Source organism: Narcine bancroftii, chromosome 7, assembly GCF_036971445.1.
Source record: "Narcine bancroftii isolate sNarBan1 chromosome 7, sNarBan1.hap1, whole genome shotgun sequence".
NCBI classification, from domain to species: Eukaryota; Metazoa; Chordata; class Chondrichthyes; order Torpediniformes; family Narcinidae; genus Narcine; species Narcine bancroftii.
Window position 1 is genome coordinate 84,538,109 of NC_091475.1, and position 21,129 is coordinate 84,559,237.

Consider the following 21,129-nt stretch of genomic DNA (forward strand, 5'->3'; position numbering starts at 1 on the left):
GACCATTTCTACAATGCTTAATTCAAGGGATGTGATAGTCATCTAAAACAAGGAGTCCAAACACCTTCCCATCCCAAATGCCTCTTCCTTGCTCAGCATGTAGTTGCACCACAAGCTCTCAGTGCAACCAACACTCACTGCCAAAATAAAGCTATGTTTGTGTGAACAAATGTTTAGTATTGTGAAATGTTTAACTATGCAATATAAAATAAAATGAACAGTGTATGGTAAACAAGTTTCCATTTGTGGAAAGCTTAGAGGGGGAACTGAATCGTGGCAACTTTTATCAGTTGAACCAAACTTTTGACATTAAACTTTCCAGGCCCCGACATTGACCTCGGATGAGTTTCAGGCATTGAGAGCAGCTTCCTAAAATAGATTTTTGCTAATGGGTCGACTTGGCTTGGTCAGGACTATCAGGGGAAATTGGGCAGCCCTGCTCACTGGGCTTGAATTTTGCCTTTCAAATGACAGCTGTCAGACAGGACAGTATACATTAATTTTAACATGTGAAACAGGCAGTCTCCTAGTTCCACAGCTAAGCTCTCCCACCCAACTTGCCCTTGACCTCTTGTATATCTCGTTCCCAGATTATGATATATAAAATGGGAGCACACCCCCCCCCCCACCCACACATGTCTCCTTCCCCTGTGTACAGAGAGAAACCTTATCGGCACCTCCAAACAATGTGAATCAGTCAGAGTCAAGTTTTACAGTCCAGTGATGCACAGCGTCAGGACAACTTATTGAGTGATTTACTTCATAGTCTTTGTTGCTGAACTTCTCATTCTAGTTGTTTCCTCAATTACTTACACACATGTACTTGTAGCAAAGCTCAGGAGGACACTGATGCACAATTGATTCAGAAATGATGGAGACAAAGATCCCAAATCTGTTGTGTTTAACTTGTGCTGGTTAAGAACGTAGCCTTTATGGCTTCATATTGGTGGGAGTTGGAGAGCTCATGTTCTCTAAAGTGCAGTCCTGATGCTTCTCACTTTAACATCTATCTTCAACCTTGTGTCTAGAGGAGGTAAGAAAATAATAACTTCTCAACATTGGATTGACTTCCCTCGTTTTCTGACCAAAGTCACAAATAAAGGGAAAATCCTCAGAATGTATGCCCAGCTGCCAAACGTCATGCTATTTCCATAATTATTTAATTTACAAAAATTGAATAGTTAATTAATGTCACAGCAAATGTGTCTTAATGCAAGAGGTGCTAAATTAATGTCCTGCTTCTTGAGAGATCTACCGTCATTTAATGAAGATGGAATAAAGGAAAATGCAGCCTTTTGACATAGTCTCTCCTCTCAATTTGAAGACATTTAATTTGAATTACCCATTAATTCAATTCATTACCTCTTCCACTATTGTAGATAGTGCGCTAAATGGTCACAGTGGTGCCTAAGACATCTTGCTTTAAACACAGGATTTCACCTCAGGTCAGAACAACATTACCATTTGATGTGTGATGTGCAATATCTGTCATATGAAATCTTAGTTAAATGTACACTACCATAGCATGTAATATGCTGATTCGCTTATTAGATTTTCCTGATGACTGGCAGGCAAGTTGACTGCCATTCACATCGACGAGAATGATCAATTCATTACCCGAGACTCACATTTCACAATAGTGATCTCGTGTCAAGAAGCACTGAGCAGATTTTCAATTTAACTTCAGAGGATGAATTTTCAAGAGCTGTGAAAAATTTTTTTGGATTTTTAAATTTAAATTTATACATACAGCACGGTAACAGGCCATTTTGGTGGGAGGAAACTCAAGCCCATGGGGAAAACCCATGCAGGAACAGAGAGAATATACAAACTGCTTACAGACAGCGTGGGATTCGAATCCCAATCGCTGACGCTGTAAGGGGGTTGCACTAACCACTACACCAACTGTGTCGCGCAAAAGTGAAGCTGTCAACTCCAGTATAATTGAACGTCACACCTTAACCCCTGGACAGTAGACAAGTAAAATGCATACAATAGGCCTTTTCACACCGTGGGCGAGTGGTGACCCTACTTGGACCGGGATGAAATTCCAAGGAAGGCAGGACCTCCCGGGCCTTTCACACCATGGTCCAAATTCCCTGTAATTTGTCTTTCCCGGCAATTTAGCCTCCAGTGATGATGTAGAGTGTGACGCATTACTCACAGGAAGTCCTTCCAGAAAATGTGTGTGTGTGTGTGTGTGTGTGTGTGTATATGCATACACACAGAGCAATTAACAAAAAGCAGAATGAACAGATTTATTGAAGACAAATTGAGGTTGACAAACTTAAGTGCTGAACTGATGATGCTTCCCCTGCTCGGTGTTTGGGAATTTAGCCCACTGGGAGAGGATAGCCTGGGGAAATTACCCATGGTAATTTTCCCAAGCTGACATTTTCACACTAGCATTTCACAGGAGAGTTCCTGGGAATCCCTACGGGGGTGTGAAAAAGCCGAGTAAAGCAAATAACATTCTCCCTCTGTGGCATTTATGTCTTGTGTTATCACTCCCAACTTTGGTTTGGGCTAGGAAGGATGCAGTCTTTAGGGATATAAGAGATGGTTGCTACACTGGAATGGGGAAGGATGGCTGAGACACGCTTATAGCTGGATCTGAAGCTTGTTCAGAGGTCACCTTGAAATCTTGCTAAAGCTTTTGTCAAAGGCATTGTAAAATCCTGCTTCTGAGTGAGGGGTGCACAGGGAGTGTGGCCAACAGAGGTACATTTGAAAGCCCCAGAAGGAGCCTAAGTTCTGTTGGATGTCACTGGACATTTCCAGCTTCCTCTCCACACTGTACGCACAGAAGATCAGGAATAAAACTTGCAGACTTCCTAAATCTGTGGACCACATTTAATTTTGTAAAGAAATTGAATCATGAAATGTCACAAGTGCCTGAAATTGACCTTTTGGCCTGGCATTCCAATTTTGAGAGCTTTGTCCACAGATTTAGTGTGAATATCTCTTATTTCACTGGAGGATCGTTGTGAATGTTGGTGATTGCAAGACGATATAGAGACTGGAATCCTGAACTGAATCAGTAAACCCAGGAAAGGTATAATTTAGTAACTCGTGCACATTAAACTGCACCTGAAATTTTGTTCAATTGACCTTCTTGGAGATGACGTTTGGAAGCAGAGTGTGACATGCATACTGTGCAGCACACAAAGCTGAGGCCTAATTTCTGCTCCCAGGAAACCAGCTAATGATGGTCAAATAGAATCGATTGGAACCCACAAACAAAGCTGTTCGTAAAACTGCCTGGTTAGGAGTAATTGAGGAGAAACCTTTCCCCTAGAGGTTGATTGTTCCTGATTCAAGCAGAACATAACACCGATCATGCAGTATCATTATGGTTTCTAAGGGATGGATAAGTTGTGCTTGCATCATGGAAAAGATTGTACTTGTGTGTTTTCCTCTTGTGCAACTGGCAGAGTGACGCTGCAGCTAGCTGTTTTGCAACTCCAGCAATCTAAATTTGATTCTGACCTCGGCTGATGTCACTGTGGAGCTTGCGCATTCTCTCTCTCTCTCAGACAGTGTAGATATTCCCCTGTTACCTCCTGAAAAATGCTGTTTTTTTTCCCAATAATTAATCACTGTAAATTACCTGTGTTGAGGGTAGATGGAAAGAGAACCAGGCAGGTATTCATGAGTGTGTGAGATAAAATGGGTTGAATTATCTCTAAACTTGATGGGCTGAATAATTGTCTCCCATGCCATTTAAAAAAAAAGAAAATGAAATGAATCTGGAGCAGGATGAGGGATTTTAATTTATTCACTTCTGGTTTTGGAACTGGAAGATAATGAATGGAAGATTTTGCCATTTGACATCTAATAATTCAGAAGGTAGAATCTAAGATCTAGATACAAAATATCAAAACCATCAGAGAAGAATGAATCCTCCCAATTATTGGGAGTGAGCGCTAATCTCTGGAATGTGAATAAAGCAAATCCACCTGAAAAAAAAATCCTCAGTCCTCCCATAAGGAACACCCACCCACCCAATATTTAAATCAATGCTGGTTACTTCCCAGAATAGTTATACTGTGCTTTTCTTTCACATCACGCTCCCTTCTCACTGTACGAGGTGTGATCTCATTATTAAATTGAATTTCAACCCATTAAATACAAGAGTGAAATTAAAATGGATGCTCTGCTGGTCAAGCAGCATCTGTAGTACTTGGGCAGGGTGAGTGAAAATAAACTGGGTTCAGACTTTTGGTGGAGGGGGATAGTATCAGAGCCCGGCCAAATTAACTCGTTAATCACTCTGTGGCGGTGAAAATGCTCAACTAGCTCTACCAGGTACCATCAGTGCCTGCTTGCATGCATCAATCTGATAGTATTATAAGTAATCTTGAGTTGGCAGCTTCACTGGCTGCCCTGTGAAATATACCTACACAGTAATATTCCACAATGCGGTCAGTGTAACTGTCACAGGACAACCGGTGGGGCTGTCAGCACGTACCTGTGCTTTAAGTCATCTCAAGATTACTTATGATACCTAATACAATGTAATGCTATGTAAACAGTTGTTATACTCTATTGTTTGGGGAATAATGACAAGCTAGTCTGTGGGTTTGTCCTAAGTTTGAACAGTCTGAAGCCCACTGCGATAAATTTTCCCACGCTCTTTTGTACATTGTGTGTGTATGTGCTTTATTCCCATTAGAATTTCACTGCCCCATGAGTGCGTAGTATGTCACTGGAGGTGGGACCCCCTCCCCCCCTTAGATCCAAGAGATCCAGATGAACCAGGTAAATTGTGGTCCAGTGTGAATGGCTTATGGGGTATTGCATGCCCAGTACGTTTGCCCGCTTCCTAGGATGGTTGGCAGTGTGAAAGGGGCTTTGTGACCTTTTTATACCTCCAGATGACCCGCCGTGGACCTACTAAATTGGGCAGTTCCACACACTTTATTTGGCGGTGTGAAATGGGCTAGTGACTGCGCTTATTGTCCCTGACCTGTTGAGTATTTCCAGCATTCTATGTTTTTCCACTCCAATTTACAGAATAGATTTAAAACAGCTTCAGCCCAGAAGGTGGAATGCGTTCCTCGGAACAAGGCCTCAAAATGGGGCCAGTGCTGGAAGGGGTTGATGGAGCCTTCTGTATAGAGAGATATTTTGCTGACATTACCATTAGCTGAGAACTTGGCACAAACCCACCACTCACACCAGCCTGCCCTTGCATTACCTTGGCAGTTGATTGCACATCAAGACATGCTGGGATAAGATCACTTTTCAATTGCTGACGGACTGCAGGTTTTTGGGACCACAATCAGCCAAAAGACGTCAGTTTTAAAGTCCAGAGGGGTACGGACGTGTGAGAGCTCACACTCCAGCAGCAAGAGCTCAAGTACAAAACTAAACATTAAGTATGGTTCAGAGTAAAGAGAAGCAGGTACAGGCCAGGTCCTGTGATAGTACAGATCTATCACCAATGTACATAGTGTATATAGTTACTGTATCTAGACTGTGCTTACAGCGATTGGCTGAGAGCTAAGCCACACCTATTGTTTGGGCCTTAAAGGGTTGTGTCCCTAGCCAGGTCGGATCATTCCGGACTGGTCGGCCACCTGTGAAGAGCTCCGGTCTTTTGCTAATAAAAGCCTTGGTTTGGATCAACAAGTCTTTGGTTCTTTCGACGAGCTCTACAGGTCCCAAAGAAATAGTCTGATTAAAGTTTGTATAATTCAATAATTGGGAGAATTCAATCTTCTCTGGTGGTTTTAATATTTTGTATCTAGATCTTAAATTTTACCTTCTGAATTATTAGATGGTGCATAACCATAATGATATGAGGAAACACCCCACCCCACCCCCACCAATGGAAAAAAAAAATTCAGGAGAGATAGAGAACCCGGTAGAACTGTACTACCTGCTTTCAAGTATCACATAAAGTCAAGAATGGTCCTTGTGTTACTGGATGCAGCACAGTAACACAGGTCTCAGTCAGAATGGTTTCTCACTGATCACCTCAGATGTAGTGAATGACATCATTCCCCTGTGATGAGTGTTGCCGGATATGGTTCTGAGATGCACCTGGTGTCAGACCCAGCAGCTTTTAATAGCAGCAGTGTTATTTTAAAGGAGCTTCCTGAGCTGGCCCTAGCTTGGAAATGGGAACCTGACTTGGCCAGATTCCTTTTGAATTAATTACATTTGCTGGACCCCTGCACCCCACCACTCTCTACCTCCCAGAACAAACTTTCTATCAGTCTACTTCCTCCTCTTCCTCCATCCACCCATCTCATGACTAGTCCCTCCCACACCCTATCTGCAATCTTTTGACACACCCTCTCAACCCACCAAAACCTAGGCTTTTAAAAAAAATACACCTGGGAACTACTCCCTCTCCTGGGTTTATCAGCTTGTTTCCTTTATATAGAGAGGTAATCAGGGCTGCAGTGCTAATTTTTTAGGTGCTGTTACCAAGGACAGTGATAAGTAGATGTCTGGAGCTGTCCCCTGAGGTGCCAGAGTGGTGCTGCACTGCACGCCGGTGGTAATGCACAGTACATGATGGGAAGTATAGGAGGTCTGTTAGTTCAACCCATCACTTAGTCCTTCAGCACTGTAGAACAGGGGTGTCAAACTCAAATTCACGGAGGGCCAAAATTAAAAACTTGGACTAAGTCGAGGGCCGAACTAAATATTTATTGAAAATTTTCAACAACACCTGCATGTTTTCTCTTCTTTCAACATATGTAATGTTAAACTTTTTCTTATTAAAATAAATGTTTAATAATAGTTTTGGATAAACTCTTTCCAGAAGCATTAACAAATGAGAAATAAAATATTCAATAAATAATATTTCTCTATAGAAGATTTGTCAAATGTGGCTAGTGTGCTGTCGAATAGTAAAATCTGAGGGCTATTGGGAATGTGGGAGAATAACATGATTCCTGAAACAATCAAATGGGTGACTGATTGTGGGCATGAACTCTAGCAGGGTTATTTGCCATGCCCTTTATCCATTGGTACAGATATCCTTTGATTTACACACTTTTCAAGTTTTATTCCTAATGAGCTTGTATCCAGGTGCAGGACCATTTTTAACCAGGAATATATTTATCACTGTGACATGAAACTATTGGAAGATCGCTTTATCCTGAGATTAAAGTTCATAATACTTACTCAGGCCTGTGTGCGGGAGGGCGGGGTTTGCGGGCGATCGGGTTGGACAACGACAGTGCGGGGGCATCGGCTCTCGCTGCAGGGCGGCATCTCGGCGGATCAGCGGCCCCGTCACCGTGAGTCGCGGATCGGCCTGCGGCAGGGAGGGGGAGTGGGCAACGGTCCTGGCGAGGTCAGGCCCGAGGCCTCCGGTTCCACGCGCTGGAAAGCGGCCTTGGCTTCCCCTGACACCGGCCAGGCCCCAAAACCAGAGTCCACGGTGAGACCCTGCAACGTAAACAGAGGAGGTGGGGGCGATTAGCAGGCTGACTCCAATGCATTCTGGGATTTGTTGTATTACTGTGCATGCACTATACTGGCGCGGCGGCCAGCGGGCCACCTCTAATACATTTTTGAAATGATCTTGCGAGCCAAATATAATTATATCGCGGGCCAAATTTGGCCCGCGGGCCAGAGTTTGACATGTGTGCTGTAGAGTGTTTAAGCAGGAAGTTGGTGATTGAAGTGGAAGTTAGCACATTGGGTGCAGGTGGATAAATGTGCCCCTCTCCACCAAGACTGCAAGACCACAGGAAGGTAAACTTCTCATGCAATTATTCACCAGGGACTGAAATGTATTGTTTTTGGAACAAAGAAGTAATTAAATCTAGCCAATGGTCTCTCGATTATCTTCACGGATGGAAGAAGCATGTGGCCCCCAGGCCTTTTGTAACACCGAACAGATATTATCTTTTCTTTGGAAGGGTATTCCAAAGAAATAATTACAAGGCTGTCAAAATGGCAGCTCACAAAATGAATTCAGAAACAAAACTGAGAAATGAGGTGCTGCCATAAAGGTTTTGGAAAGTTGTTTAAAATAAAATTGGACAGACTAATGTCCCCAAAGAGAGAATCCTGCTGTTGATTCCTGACCTGTGTATGTCACCATCCCACACCAGGTGTTGACACTTAATCGTCTGCTGAGTGATCTTGCAGTTCATGTTAGGAAATGGACAAGAAAGCAGGACACGGAGACGCACACTTTGTGTGTGGGTCCTCTGTCCAGTGCAGTGCTCTTCTCTGCACGAGACTGATAGCATTGTGCATGAGAGAATTGACCTTGTAGATCTTAATGCGAATTAAGACCTTTCACCTGATCGCTCATGGAAAGCTTTTCCCCAGGAGAGCTGCAGAGGTTTGATGCCATGAATTATGTTTGAGATTGAAATAGATTTTTTGATAATAGGAGAGGGCTATGGGGATCAGGAAGAAATTGTATCTGAGGCACAGAGGAGGTTCACTAGGATGTTTCAGTTCTGAGGAGAAACTAAGTTTGTTCTCCCTCGAGTGGAGAAGGATAAGAGAGGACATTGTGAGGTACATAAATCTATATGGTTTGGGTAGACTGCAGGAAACCTTTCCCCATATCAGAGATGGACAAGACTTAAAAGTAAGGGAAAAGAAATTCCAAGGGAGACATTCTTCACACAGAGTGTTGCGTTTCTGGAATGCACTGCTTGGTTGAATGACAATAGCTGATGATGACTTTTTTTTTTCAATTTTTTATTTTTCACACCATAAATCACATTAACCATGATACACACTTTTTCCTTTTCACACATATACAGTGCCATTTTCTCCCCCCCCCCCCCCTCCTCCCATCCCACCCTCCCTACCTCCCCCCTCCCATCCATTTAAAGTACAAAATCTAGGATACATTAAACCAGTCAAACAATGTTGTCATTCAATAAAAATACACAAGAAATTCCACTGAGTCCATTCTTTTCATTTCCTTTTCCTTCTGTTAACTTAGGTAGTGATTGTCCCCGGTAGGTTTTCGCTATTGTGTTTCATGTAAGGCTCCCATATTTGTTCGAATATTTCAATATTATTTCTTAAACTATATGTTATTTTTTCTAATGGAATACATTTATTCATTTCTATATACCGTTGTTGTATTTTCAAATTATCTTCCACTTTCCAGGTTGACATAATACATTTCTGATGATGACTTTCAAGAATTCTCAACATGGGCATGAATCATGTAGACATAGAAGGTAATGGGCCAAGTACAGAGAGCTGGGATTAAGGTGGACAGGTTCACATGAACATGGTGGACTATACCACATGTGTGTGCAAAATCTACTATTAATTGAAATGTAATTGTGATTTTAAAATTTTAAATAAAATATTCAAACATGGTGGGCTGAAAGGCCTGCTTCCATGCTGGACTTCTCTATGTTCTGTTCAAGTTCATTTATTTATCGTTCGATTGTAACAGTACAGCTTATGTATGTCCATAGTGAGAACACACATGAAGACATAACACACCCACAAACAAACAATGCACATACGCAGAGCCTATATACATGTCTTAGATTAAAAAATAAATATCATTAACAAATGGCAGAGTCGCAGGGAGTTGTTTTAACAGTTCCATTGGTCATTCAGCAGTCTCTCTGCCCGTGGAAAGAATCCGTTCCTCATCCTGGTGGATCTGACTTTAATACTACTGTATCTCTTTCCTGAGAGAAGTAGCTGGAAGATGCTGTGCGCAGGGTGGAAGGGGAGCTTCCACTTCGCGCCCCACTTCGCTTCCCCCTCTCTTCCCCTTCGCTTCCCCCTTCGCTCCCCCCTTCGCTCCCCACTTCGCTCCCCCATCGCTCCCCCCTTCGCTCCCCCCTTCGCTCCCCCCTTCGCTCCCCCCTTCGCTCCCCCCTTCGCTCCCCCTTCGCTCCCCCTTTCGCTCCCCCTTTCGCTCCCCCCTTCGCTCCCCCCTCTGCTCCCCCCTCCGCTTCCCCTCTTCGCTTCCCCTCCTCTGCTTCATCCCCTTACTTCAATCGTCTCCTCCCTTTGCTTCCCCACTCCCTTTGCTTCCCCACTCCCTTTGCTTCCCCACTCCCTTTGCTTCCCCACTCCCTTTGCTTCCCCACTCCCTTTGCTTCCCCACTCCCTTTGCTTCCCCACTCCCTTTGCTTCCCCACTCCCTTTGCTTCCCCACTCCCTTTGCTTCCCCACTCCCTTTGCTTCCCCACTCCCTTTGCTTCCCCACTCCCTTTGCTTCCCCCTTTGCTTCCCCCTTTGCTTCCCCCTTTGCTTCCCCCTTTGCTTCCCCCTTTGCTTCCCCCTTTGCTTCCCCCTTTGCTTCCCCCTTTGCTTCCCCCTTCGCTTCCCCCTTCGCTTCCCCCCTTCGCTTCCCCCCTTCGCTTCCCCCCTTCGCCTCCCCCTTCGCCTCCCCCTTCGCCTCCCCCTTCGCCTCCCCCTTCGCCTCCCCCTTCGCCTCCCCCTTCGCCTCCCCCCTCGCCTCCCCCTCCGCCTCCCCCCTCGCCTCCCCCCTCGCCTCCCCCCCTCGCCTCCCCCTTCGCCTCCCCCTTTGCTCCCTCCTCCGCTCCCCCTTTCCTTCACTGCTCCCCCTCGCATGCCCCCTGCCCCCTCTCCAGTCCCCCTCTTCTTCCCCCCTCCTATGTCCACGTCTGCCTTCTCCTGCTCCCCCCTCCTCCTCTCGCCCCCCCACTCCTCCTCCTCCTCTCACTCCCCACCTCCTCTCTCTCTTCCCCTCCCTCCCTCCCTCCCTGTAGTGTTAATAAAAGCTCTCACACTGCAGGGAGAACAAACAAACATTTTTATTAGCTCATAACTAAGGGTAAGGTTCAACAGTGGTCTTCAGATGGGTTATGGGATTAGGTAGGAAACCAGGGTTATATGTGGGGAGATGGGGGTGGAGCTGGGAGGCGGGGCCAGCCATCAGCACAGCAAAGTACCAGTGAATCCCACTTCACTGCACTTCCCACTCTTCTCTCCCTCTCTTTCCCCTCACCCTTCACTCTCACACCCCCCACCCTTCTCTATGTCAATCTGGGATGCATGATTGAACCTTTTAGGAGGAGTTACTCAGCTCACTTTGTGGAAATCCAAGGAATGGCAAGAAGGGGAGAAAGAGTTAGTTAAGCGCAGAGTCTGCATAAGTCAGGAAACACAAAGGTATTTAAAGCAAGCTCAAAGATCATCAAAAACTCAATTTAGATGAAATAAAAATTGGTGAGATTGGAAAGGTGACAGTCATCAGAAGACCTCAAGTTCACTTATCTCCATCAATAAGAATATACAGGCTCCCAAATCCCTGACTTGACTTTTCCAGGGAAGGTTTTAATGCTAAATTTAGTGAGAATGGTTGGTTGTGAAAATGTTGCGTAATCAACTTGGACAGTGAGAAAAGAATTCACCACAGGGATTTGATTTTTCTCCACTCGCCGATGATTAATCATACATTTCTCAATCCCTTGTTGGCTCTTTACTGTGTTGCAATTCTGTGTGACATGGTCATTTTTATGTGAGGCAGCTGCTTTACCCTGGAGCAGTACTTCCTGAGGGGAATCAGTTCCATCCTTTCATGTCTGTCTGTAATGTAGCTTAAGGCACTTGCAGTTTTGCTGGCTGAATTCCAAAAGGGTGTTTGCTTTCAAACAAAGCAAGCACAGGGCAAATCTTCTCAGGTCTTCAAGCAACGCACGGATGGAGCCATCAACCCAAGTTAGATGACTGAGTACTGGCTAATCAAGGAGGAAAATAACTGCAGATGCTAGATGTCTTAAATAAAAATTGAACATGATGGAAATATTCTGTAGGCCAGGTCACAGCTGCTCTAATGGCTGATGCTGGGAACATTATTTTAGCATGGTGAATTGTTGGAATCCGGAATGCAGGCAGAGCAGCTATTCTGAACATTTTTTTGGGCTAAGGCCTCCTTTGGACTCCTCACAATGTTTATGCGCCCCCTTCCCTATGAAACAGTCAGGTTTAATTGTTTGTACATTGAAAAAATATTTTATTATTTCATTCTGACGCCGCCGACCCCCCAAAATATGCTGAAACCCCCCCCAGAGGGTTGGGCTGTAGGGCCCCCGTTGAGAAGATGTGAGATTGACTTGATCTCTCTTGCTGGCACACATTTAATGAACCAAACAGCCTTTTTCCATGCTTCAGTTATGATGTGATTCAACCCTGGTTTGCCACGCAAGCGTGCGAACGGTTCACCTTGGATGAGTGCAGTGGTGGTTGTTTCTTTTGATTTTTATGTTGGGAGGGTGTTAGGACAGGGGAAAAGCAAGCAGTGGAAAAAAAGTGAAATGGCCCATGGACTCATGACTGCTTCTACTTCCTTTGCAGTGATTGGACGTCTTTGAAAACATAATGTTAATGCTCGATGGGATGCCGGCTGGAAGAGTCAAACCTGAGCTCCTGGACTCTGAGAGGCGGGTAAGCTGAAGCACTCTTTTCTTCCAGCAGTAGCAGTAATTATTTCCAGACCCTCCCAACCAAAACGGCAAAGAGCAGTCATTCATCTCCAGTTCCCTTCCACCTCTGGTGATGTGTTGTCCGACACCCACCAAATCCACTGAGGCTGATATAATATCAATATGCTCAAAAACAGAGATGAATTTTCAGTGACGGGCAGATCACACGATCTTTACAACAGATTGCTATTTTTGTAGGATGCTCATATTCTGTGCACCTCCCATCTATAATTACAAGTTTATTTTACATATATAATAGTCTTCCTTCCAACTCAATGAAAGCATTACTCTTGTACCTAAAGCACCTATGATTGCAAAACAAATAAATAGTAAAAGTTGAAGAAATAGGAACCTAAAGTAACAATTAAATTTAAAAAAAGAGAATGAAAATTAATCATCTAATTTCCTCTAGCACGAGTAAGCAATCTGGAAACTGTTCTGGAATTTCTCTAAAATGGACTCCAAGCCACTGATAAAGGATTGGTGGTGGTGGGGTTTCAAGACCAATTTTCTTTTGTTCAGAAAATAGAGGGCAGTATTGGTGTGATAATCAGGAATACAAATCTTGTAGTGTTGTTTGACTGGAGACCATTGAACAGAGGTGAGTGAAGGAATGGGAAAGACGATGCCATTTTTTTAAAGAAAACAAGCGCTGATATCCCTCAAATCAATGAAACTATCAAGTGTGCCGTTCTTTTTCTTTTAGAGATTCAGCCTGTCAGCATGTGTGGATCTTCTTAACACAGGTGATTTTGTCGGATCTGCTGTCTAGCACTAGTGATGTTACCTTAGTGAGGAGGCTGGATCTTCTGCATTTGTCTGTTCCTGTAGAATCTCTTGCATTTTCAGCAGGCTCTTTTGATTCCTCCTCAGTATTTGACCATCTTCTCTTCCGACAGTGTAGGATCTTGAATTTACTTCCTCCAGAACTGTGGCCTTTTGTCCCAAGTGTTGGAATCTCTGAGTCTCACCGTGTCATGTGTTACCAGTGCCCCTAAACTTCTTGCTGACTTGTCATAGTTTACTTGTTGCCTCTATTGCAGATGCTTTTGTTTCCTTTCATCATCTTCAACATTTCTGTTCTTGTTTGGGTCTGCAGAGCAGGAAAGTGTGGTGCATAGTCTTCGTCCCATCAGAAGCTCAGCGAGCGACGTGCTATGTTCATGTGGAGAAGCTCAATAACTCCACAGAGCTAGGTAAAGATCTGAGCCACTGTCTAGTGCTTTCTTGAGCCACTGTTAAACTATGTAAACTCATTTCTCTGCTTTACTATTTAACTGTGGATGCAGAGGACTTGAAGTCACATGTCGAAAATCATACTCTTCTGCAAAGTTTTGGAATTCTCTACAGCTGTAACATGGTCCATTGACACTATGGACAATTTGAGGAATTCCATGTCTTGCAAAGATTGATTTCATATATTTGATCACACAATCAGCGGACATATTAGGAAGCAGCACAATCTCCATATAATTTGATTGATAATCGATAACCAGCAAGTAATTTTTTTTCCATCCATGTGGAACTGATCATTACTTTGCATTGTGATTTTTCCCTTTGCACTTATTAGAGACTTTTCCATAGGCTGGGCATAGTTTTGGTGCATGTTGAGTGCCACGTCATTTGCACTTGAATGTCTCTCCATCTTTTTGTTGTTTACTATATCTCGTTTCTTTTCTCTGTGTTTGGCTATTGCTATGCTTTCATTTTCACAGGCTTTTGCACTCTCACTGAACTTGTTTGCGTACTGCAGAGCTATGTGGCATATTTTCACAGCTCCAGCTAAGGTGAACTCTGTCTTTCACAGCAATCTCTCTCTCACTTTATGACCCCCAGTGATGCCATTCGGTCGAGTCCCAACAAACTAGTCTCCGACTCCCTCTAAAGGTCAGGAGGATCACTAGTACTCTATCATTTCAGTACTTGTTTTCACTAACCAAAAGAAATCCAAAGAGGATTTCCCCTCTTATGAAGAAAAGCAAAAAGCAGAAATAGCGTTCAGCATTTGTTTTGCAGCAAGCTGTTATAGAGGCAGTGCACTCGCTGAGCAGCAAGAGTGGCATCGCCACTTTCCCTGGCAACTACACTCAGCATCAAGCTGCCATAGCTTTGAATGGTGTCTGTGAGCATCTGTGCTTTATCTCGATTTATTTTTTGTGTATCCGTTAGCAAGGTGAGTCCTAAGGTATCAGAACAGCCGAAGAGAGGTCATAAGGGGGTCATTAGTGTAAAACTGGATGTAATTAAGCGTTTCAAATCGTGGTGAATGTAATAAAGACATTCTGCCTGCGTTGAACTTTGTGTTTGGTAGGTTATTTTTTGGGTCTGGGAATTGTCAAAAAAATTCCCACATAAATTTATGGTAATTGCTTCTTCGCTCTATGCCATTTCATCTCACGAAAGAAATGGATAGCAGAGGAAACCTGTATATTAAAAGGAAATGCCATAGAATATTAGCTACAGGGCATTTGCATTGGCACTGATGTTCTTTTCTCTCAGTTTCTCCCATGTGATGTATGAAATGCAATTTATTTCTTGAACAGAATTTTTTTGTAGGTCTTTATTTTGTAGTACAACATTAATTCGACTTTTTATTTGATTAATTAATAGATTAAAACATCATCTCTCTGCAATCCACATTGTACTGTATTGTACTTCTGATTGGAAGAAGTCTTTTTTACAATCATGAGTCTTATTCAGAATTGTACATGCATTTGTGACTAAAATATCATGAGATTTAACTGTGGAAATACTAATGCTCTGTAGTATACAAGTACTGCACTGATTATTTAATGCATAAATGCTATATTTCAAAAGTCCTATATTTAAAAAGGGCCTTGGAGCAAACGATAACTGTCAAATTTTATATTCATTAAACTGATAATATAACAGCTGACATTAAAAAAAACTGCATAATGTGGAAGCAATTCTAAATTTATTCACTAAATCAATATTGCAAAGTAGGTCCAAGACTCAGGCTCAACAGATCTTTACCAGTAGTTATGTTCCATATAATCTTCCTGTCACATTATTTATTCAAATCAAATCCTCCTATTCCTCCCTCTCTTGTGTACTTCCTGATTTGCTCTTTTACTAAGTATTGCTGTTCACCTTATCCACAAGATGTCTCCTGAATTCCTGATTGGATTTATTAGTGATGATTATTTCCATAGGCTCAACTTTGACTTTTCTAGCCAGGAAAAGCAATAGCAGCAAAATTTGACTCTTTAGCACCCAACATGTTTTACACACGATGTCAGCATTCATTACTCCAAAAATGGAATTCATAGCACATGTGTAATCTTGTGGCGTGAGTCGTGCAAGATGTCCTCTATTTGAGGGCATTAGCACATGCATATAGAATGCTTGCAAAAATTGCAAAATGTGACGTAAATTAGCATGGAATGCAGTTCAGATTTGACATCAATCTTGCCATTTTGGAGCATAACACTAAATAGCTTTGCGTTGCTCATTTAATTTCTTCTGGCTGTTGCTGCCTTTCTAAAACCGATTGCAGAAGCCTGAAGGGATGGTGTGTCTGGATGTTTATATAGAGAAATCATTCTTACTATTAATGAGAGTAGGAATAATGCCAAAAGAAGTTAAATTTTGAACTTTTTGGTATCCTGCTTCTCAGCTAATGCAAAGATTCATATTGTACACCATCTTACAACAATAAATATAAAAAATTAGCTGCACAAAAAATAAGGCAGTGTAGCAGCAGCTACACTGATAACTGAAGGATCGCACAACCAGACGGGTTGAGTTCAGTGAGCAAAAACTGATTTATTGCAGGCTGCTTGGCTGGTCTTATACTCCCAGCCTGGACTTGGCTGAGAACCATGCTGGGGGGCCCCAACGTCACCGGGGCATCACGAGGGTCCCTAAGAATGGGCTTCTGAGCCCAGTGCCGAGGATGGGAGGAAACCACTGACGGCGCCATTTTGGCTGGCTGCCCCACCACGTGCGTGACAAGTGGGGCCGGTTCGCCTGCCTAATGGCGTACCGCCACACAACCCCACCCCAGAAACGGTGCCAATGTCCTTTTTTGCCGGGCGGCCTTGCTTCTTGGGTTGGGCCACAGCTACTGGCTCGGTGGGGTCGAGGAGGGGTGGCTTTAACCCATACACGTTAAACAGTTCCCTCTTACAACTGATGTCCAGTGTGAAAGTGGATACTGAACACTGGACGACTTTATATGGCCCTTCGTATGGTCTTTGTAGAGGTGCTGTGGATAGGGCCCGTCTGATAAAAACGTTCTCTGCGGAGTACAGCTCGCTGGGGATGTAAGAGGTCTGTGTGCCGTGTCTGGGCGGTGGTGGGGGTGTGAAGGAGTACAACTGGGCCCGGATGCGGGGAAGTAGACCATGCAGTGATTGCTGGGGGTTGTGAGGTACGTTGATGAACTCACTGGGTAGGGCTAGCGGTGCACCATAGATCAGCTCAGCTGATGACGCCTGTAGGTCTTATTTGGGTGTCGAGCGGATGCCCAGGAGCACCTAAGGCAGCTCGTCCATCCAGTGGGGGCCAGTGAGGCGGGCCATAAGTGCCGACTTAAAGTGATGGTGCAATCGCTCGACTAGCCCATTGGCCTGTGGTGTGATATAGCTTGATCTCCAGCCTGTTGGCAAACTGTTCCCAGAGCGCAGAGGTGAACTGGGCACCCCGATCACCGGTGAGGTGGTTCGGGGCGCCGAACCGGGCATCCCAACCATTCAAAAGTGCTCAGGAGCAGGAGTCCTTGGAGTCATCTGGCATCAGGATTGCCTCGGGCCAATGAGTGGTGCGGTCTACCACTGTGAAAAGGTAATGGTTACCTCTGGAAACGGGTAAGGGTCCAATGATGTCCATATGTATGTGGCTGAACCGTTCCCGGAAGGGTTCAAAATCTTGTACGGGCACTCTGGTGTGCCTGTGTACCTTGGAAAGCTGCCAATGGGTGTAGGTTTTTGTCCAGTCCGCAATCTGCTTCCGAAGCCAGTGCCAGACGAAACGTTCTGCTACCATACGGACCGTGGACCTGATGGAAGGGTGGGAAAGGTCATGGATATGGTGGAAGACTTGTGTGTGCCACTGCTGGGGAACCACTGGTCACGGGGTGCTCATGGAGACGTCACACAGGACGGTGCCCTCACCGTGAGGAGTCGGGAGGTCCTGAAACCGCAGGCCATTGATGGCCGTCCTGAAGGCCTGTATCTCCTCATCGGACTTCTGGTCCCGGGTGAGCTATTCGAAGTCGAGGCTAGGTGTCAGCGTGCAAATGGCCGATAGTGAGAGTGCGTTGGCGACCATGTTGTCTATCCCCATCTTGTGCCGAATGTCGGTGGTGAACTCCAACACGAAGGAGAGGTGACACTGTTGGCGGGCTGACCAGGGACCTCTTGCCATCGTGAGCACCTGAGTGAGGGGTTTGTGGTAGGTAAAAATGGTGAAAGGCCACCACTCCAAAAAATAGCGGAAATGACGCACCGCCAGATACATGCTCAGCAACTCATGATTGAAAGCGCTATACTTGTGCTCTGGTGGGCGAAGAAGTCGGCTAAAGAATGCAAGTGGTTTCCACTCACCATTCACCTTCTGCTCCAGGACAGCGCCAATGGATGTGGCAGAGGCATTGACGGAGAGCGCCATATGCAGGTCGGTTCATGGGTGGACATGCAGGGTACCCTTCAAGAGGACAGCTTTCGTGGCTTCAAATGCCCTGCTGGCCTCTGAAGTCCAGGCGAGTGTCTTGTCTTTGGCCACAATGAGTGCGAAGAGCAGCTCCATGATGTGCGCAGCACCTGGAATGAAGCGGTTAAAGAAATTGACCATACCCATGAACTCCTGTAGCCCCTTGAGGTTGTCCGGACGTAGGAACTCCCTGATTGCAGTGACCTTCATAGCGGCAGGTGTGGCTCCTTTGGCCGTGATGGTATGGCCCAGGTACTGCATGGACCCTTTCCCGAACTGGCACTTGGCCGGATTGATTGTTAGGTCAAAGTCGTGCAGTCGGGAGAAGAGGGGTCGCAGATGAGACTTGTGATGTGCCCGGTTTCTGCTGGCGACAAGGATGTCGTCCAGGTAAATGAATACGAAATTCAAATCCCTAACCACTGTGGCCATAAGGCGTTGGAAGGTCTGGGCGGCATTCTTGAGCCTGAACGACATGCATAGGAACTCGAAAAAGCCGAAGGGGGTGATGATGGTTGTTTTGGGTATGTCCTCGGGGTGCACTGGGATTTGGTGGTATCCGCACACCAGATCGACCTTGAAGAATACCCTCGCACCATGCAGGTTGGCTGTAATGTCCTGGATGTGAGGGATCGGGTAACAGTCAGGCACTGTCACGTTATTAAGCCATTGATAATCTCCACAGGGGTGCCGGCAGCCGGCTTTCGGGACCAGATAGAGTGGTGAGGCCCAAGGACTGTCGGAGAGTCGAATGATCCCCAGCTCCTGCAGATGTGAGAACTCTTCCTTCACTATCTGGAGCTTATCCGGCAGGAGTCGACGTGCCTTGCTGTGGACCAGCAAGCCTTGGGTGGGGATGTAATGAAACACCCCATGGCATTGTGAAGCAGTGGAGAACTGCGGATTGAGGAGGGATGGGAACTTGTCCAGGATATGCTGTAACTCGTCTTTAGGCGTGCTGAATGTGGCCACCTGTGGCTGCTCTGTGTGGGAGGCGTTGAGGCAAACAGATTGGAAGGTATGGGCATCTATCAGTCACTTACCTCGAATGTCGACCAGGGGGCGAGGAGGAAGTCGACACCCAGGATGGCAGTTGGATGGGACAAAACGGTGAACCTCAATGAGAACTTTTGCTGGAAGTAGACGATCTTGTCTCCATACGTTCAGATCTCCGTCGAATTAGCTGCACGGAGGGAGGTCCTCGAGGCTGGGATGACGCTGATCTGGTCCCCAGTGTTGACGAGGAAGCGTCGGCCGCTGACTGAATCTCGCAGGTCGAGAAGGCTGTGTTGTTATCCAGCCGCCAGAGCCATTAACAGCTCGTTTTCCTGGAACGAGCGGGGCTGACGTCGACGTCACTTCTGAGCCTTGGCTCCCCAGTGCTGGTGGAAGAAGCAGAGACCTGAAGTGGATGACTTGCTTCTGGTTATGCTCTTTGAGGCCCCTGCAAGGGCCGGGTGTTCCACCGCAGCGCTAGAGCAAGGCTTGGCGTGGTCATGCCCATGAATTGTAATCTGCTAGACTGCTGAGCCCTCCGGGAATTATTTGAGCCATAGCTCCTGAGGCTTTTGAGCAACCTTCCTAGGGTCGATGAAGCTCTCCTGGGACAGTAACGGAAAGATGTCTTCAGGCAGATGGTCGAGGAAGATGCGCTTTAAGAGTGGGCAGTTGGTGTGATCTCCCTTGTGCGCGAGCATCTCGTCCGTCAACTCGATTGGAGTTCTGTCCCCCAAGGCATCGGGTGCAGCATTCGAGCGGCACGCTGGTGCCTGGAGAACCCGAGGGAGCCGGAGAGCACCCGCTTGATGGTCCCATACTTACCTTCCGCGGGTGGGTGCTGAACGAGGTGCAGCACTCATTTGGCGGTAGCCTGCTCCAGGGCGGCGACCACATGGTAAAACTTGGTCGAATCCGATGAAATCTGGCGGAGGTGAAAATGAGCCTCTGTGTGGCTGAACCAGGTCTTCGGCTCCTGAACCCAGAGTCAGGAAGCTTGATGGCTATAGCATTGATCGAAGATTCATTCATGTTGGGTTCAAAGACGTTTGAACCTGTCGGGGTCACCAATTGTAGCGGCGGCTACACTGCTAACTGAAGGATCGCACAACCAGACGGGTTGAGTTCAGTGAGCAAAAACTGATTTATTGCAGGCTGCCTGGCTGGTCTTATAGTCCCATCCCGGATCTGGCTGAGAACCGCACTGGGGGGGCCACAACATCACCAGGGCATCACGTGGGTCCCCAAGCGCGGGCTTCTAAGCCCGGTGCCGAGGTCAGGAGGAAACCCCCGACAGTGCCATTTTGGCCGGCTGCCCCACCGCGTGCGTGACAATTAGGGCCGGTTCGCCTGCCTAATGGCGTACCACCACAGCAGTATCTTTAGTTCATTGATTATTCAGGAATCTGATTGCAGTGGGGAAGAAGCTGTCCCTGTGCCAGTGAATGCTTGTCTTTAGGCTCCTGTACCTTTTCCCGATGGTAGCAGAGTGAAGCGTGCATGGCCTAGGCAGTGATGGTCTTTGAGGATAGGGGCTGCTTTTTTAAGACACCGCCTCCTGTAGATGTCCTCCATGGATTGAAGTCTGGTGCCTGTTATGTCGCAGACTGAGATAACAACCCTCTGGAGTTAATTCTTATCCTCAGATTTGGTGCCTCCATACCAGGCAATGTTGCAACCAGCCAGAATGCTCTCCACGGTACACCTGTAGAAGTTTTCACAAGTCTTTGGTGACACATCCCATCTCCTCAGGCACCTCATAAAGCATAGCTACTGGCGAGCCTTCTTCATGATTGCATCAGCATGGAAACTCCAGGACAGATCCTTGGAGATGTTGACACCCATGAAATTTTTTAAAACTTTATTTAAAAGATAATAAAAAAACATAACATACAATCTAATGACAATCAGAAATTAATTTTACAGAAATGTAATAAAAAGAAAAACAGGAAAATGAAAAAAAAACATTTAAAAACCCATAAAAACATAAAAACCCCACCCTACCCACCCTCCATTAAGGAAAGCCAAAGATATAAATAAAAAA

General features: G+C 45.5%; 1 protein-coding gene across 5 annotated transcripts in view; it reads left to right on the top strand.

The window, feature by feature from the left end:
• Positions 1-21,129, top strand: part of LOC138739094 (Krueppel-like factor 12) — a 302,609-nt gene that overhangs the window by 118,044 nt on the left and 163,436 nt on the right. For 3 of the 5 annotated variants that reach the window (XM_069890563.1, XM_069890565.1, XM_069890564.1), the window contains exon 3: positions 12,289-12,378. In XM_069890563.1, the coding sequence (XP_069746664.1) occupies positions 12,313-12,378 (66 nt within the window). In that variant the 5' untranslated portion in view covers positions 12,289-12,312. Of the gene's footprint in view, positions 1-9,106; positions 9,180-11,526; positions 11,653-12,288; positions 12,379-21,129 lie in introns of those variants that run through there. The other 2 variants (XM_069890567.1, XM_069890568.1) reach the window with 2 other exon arrangements.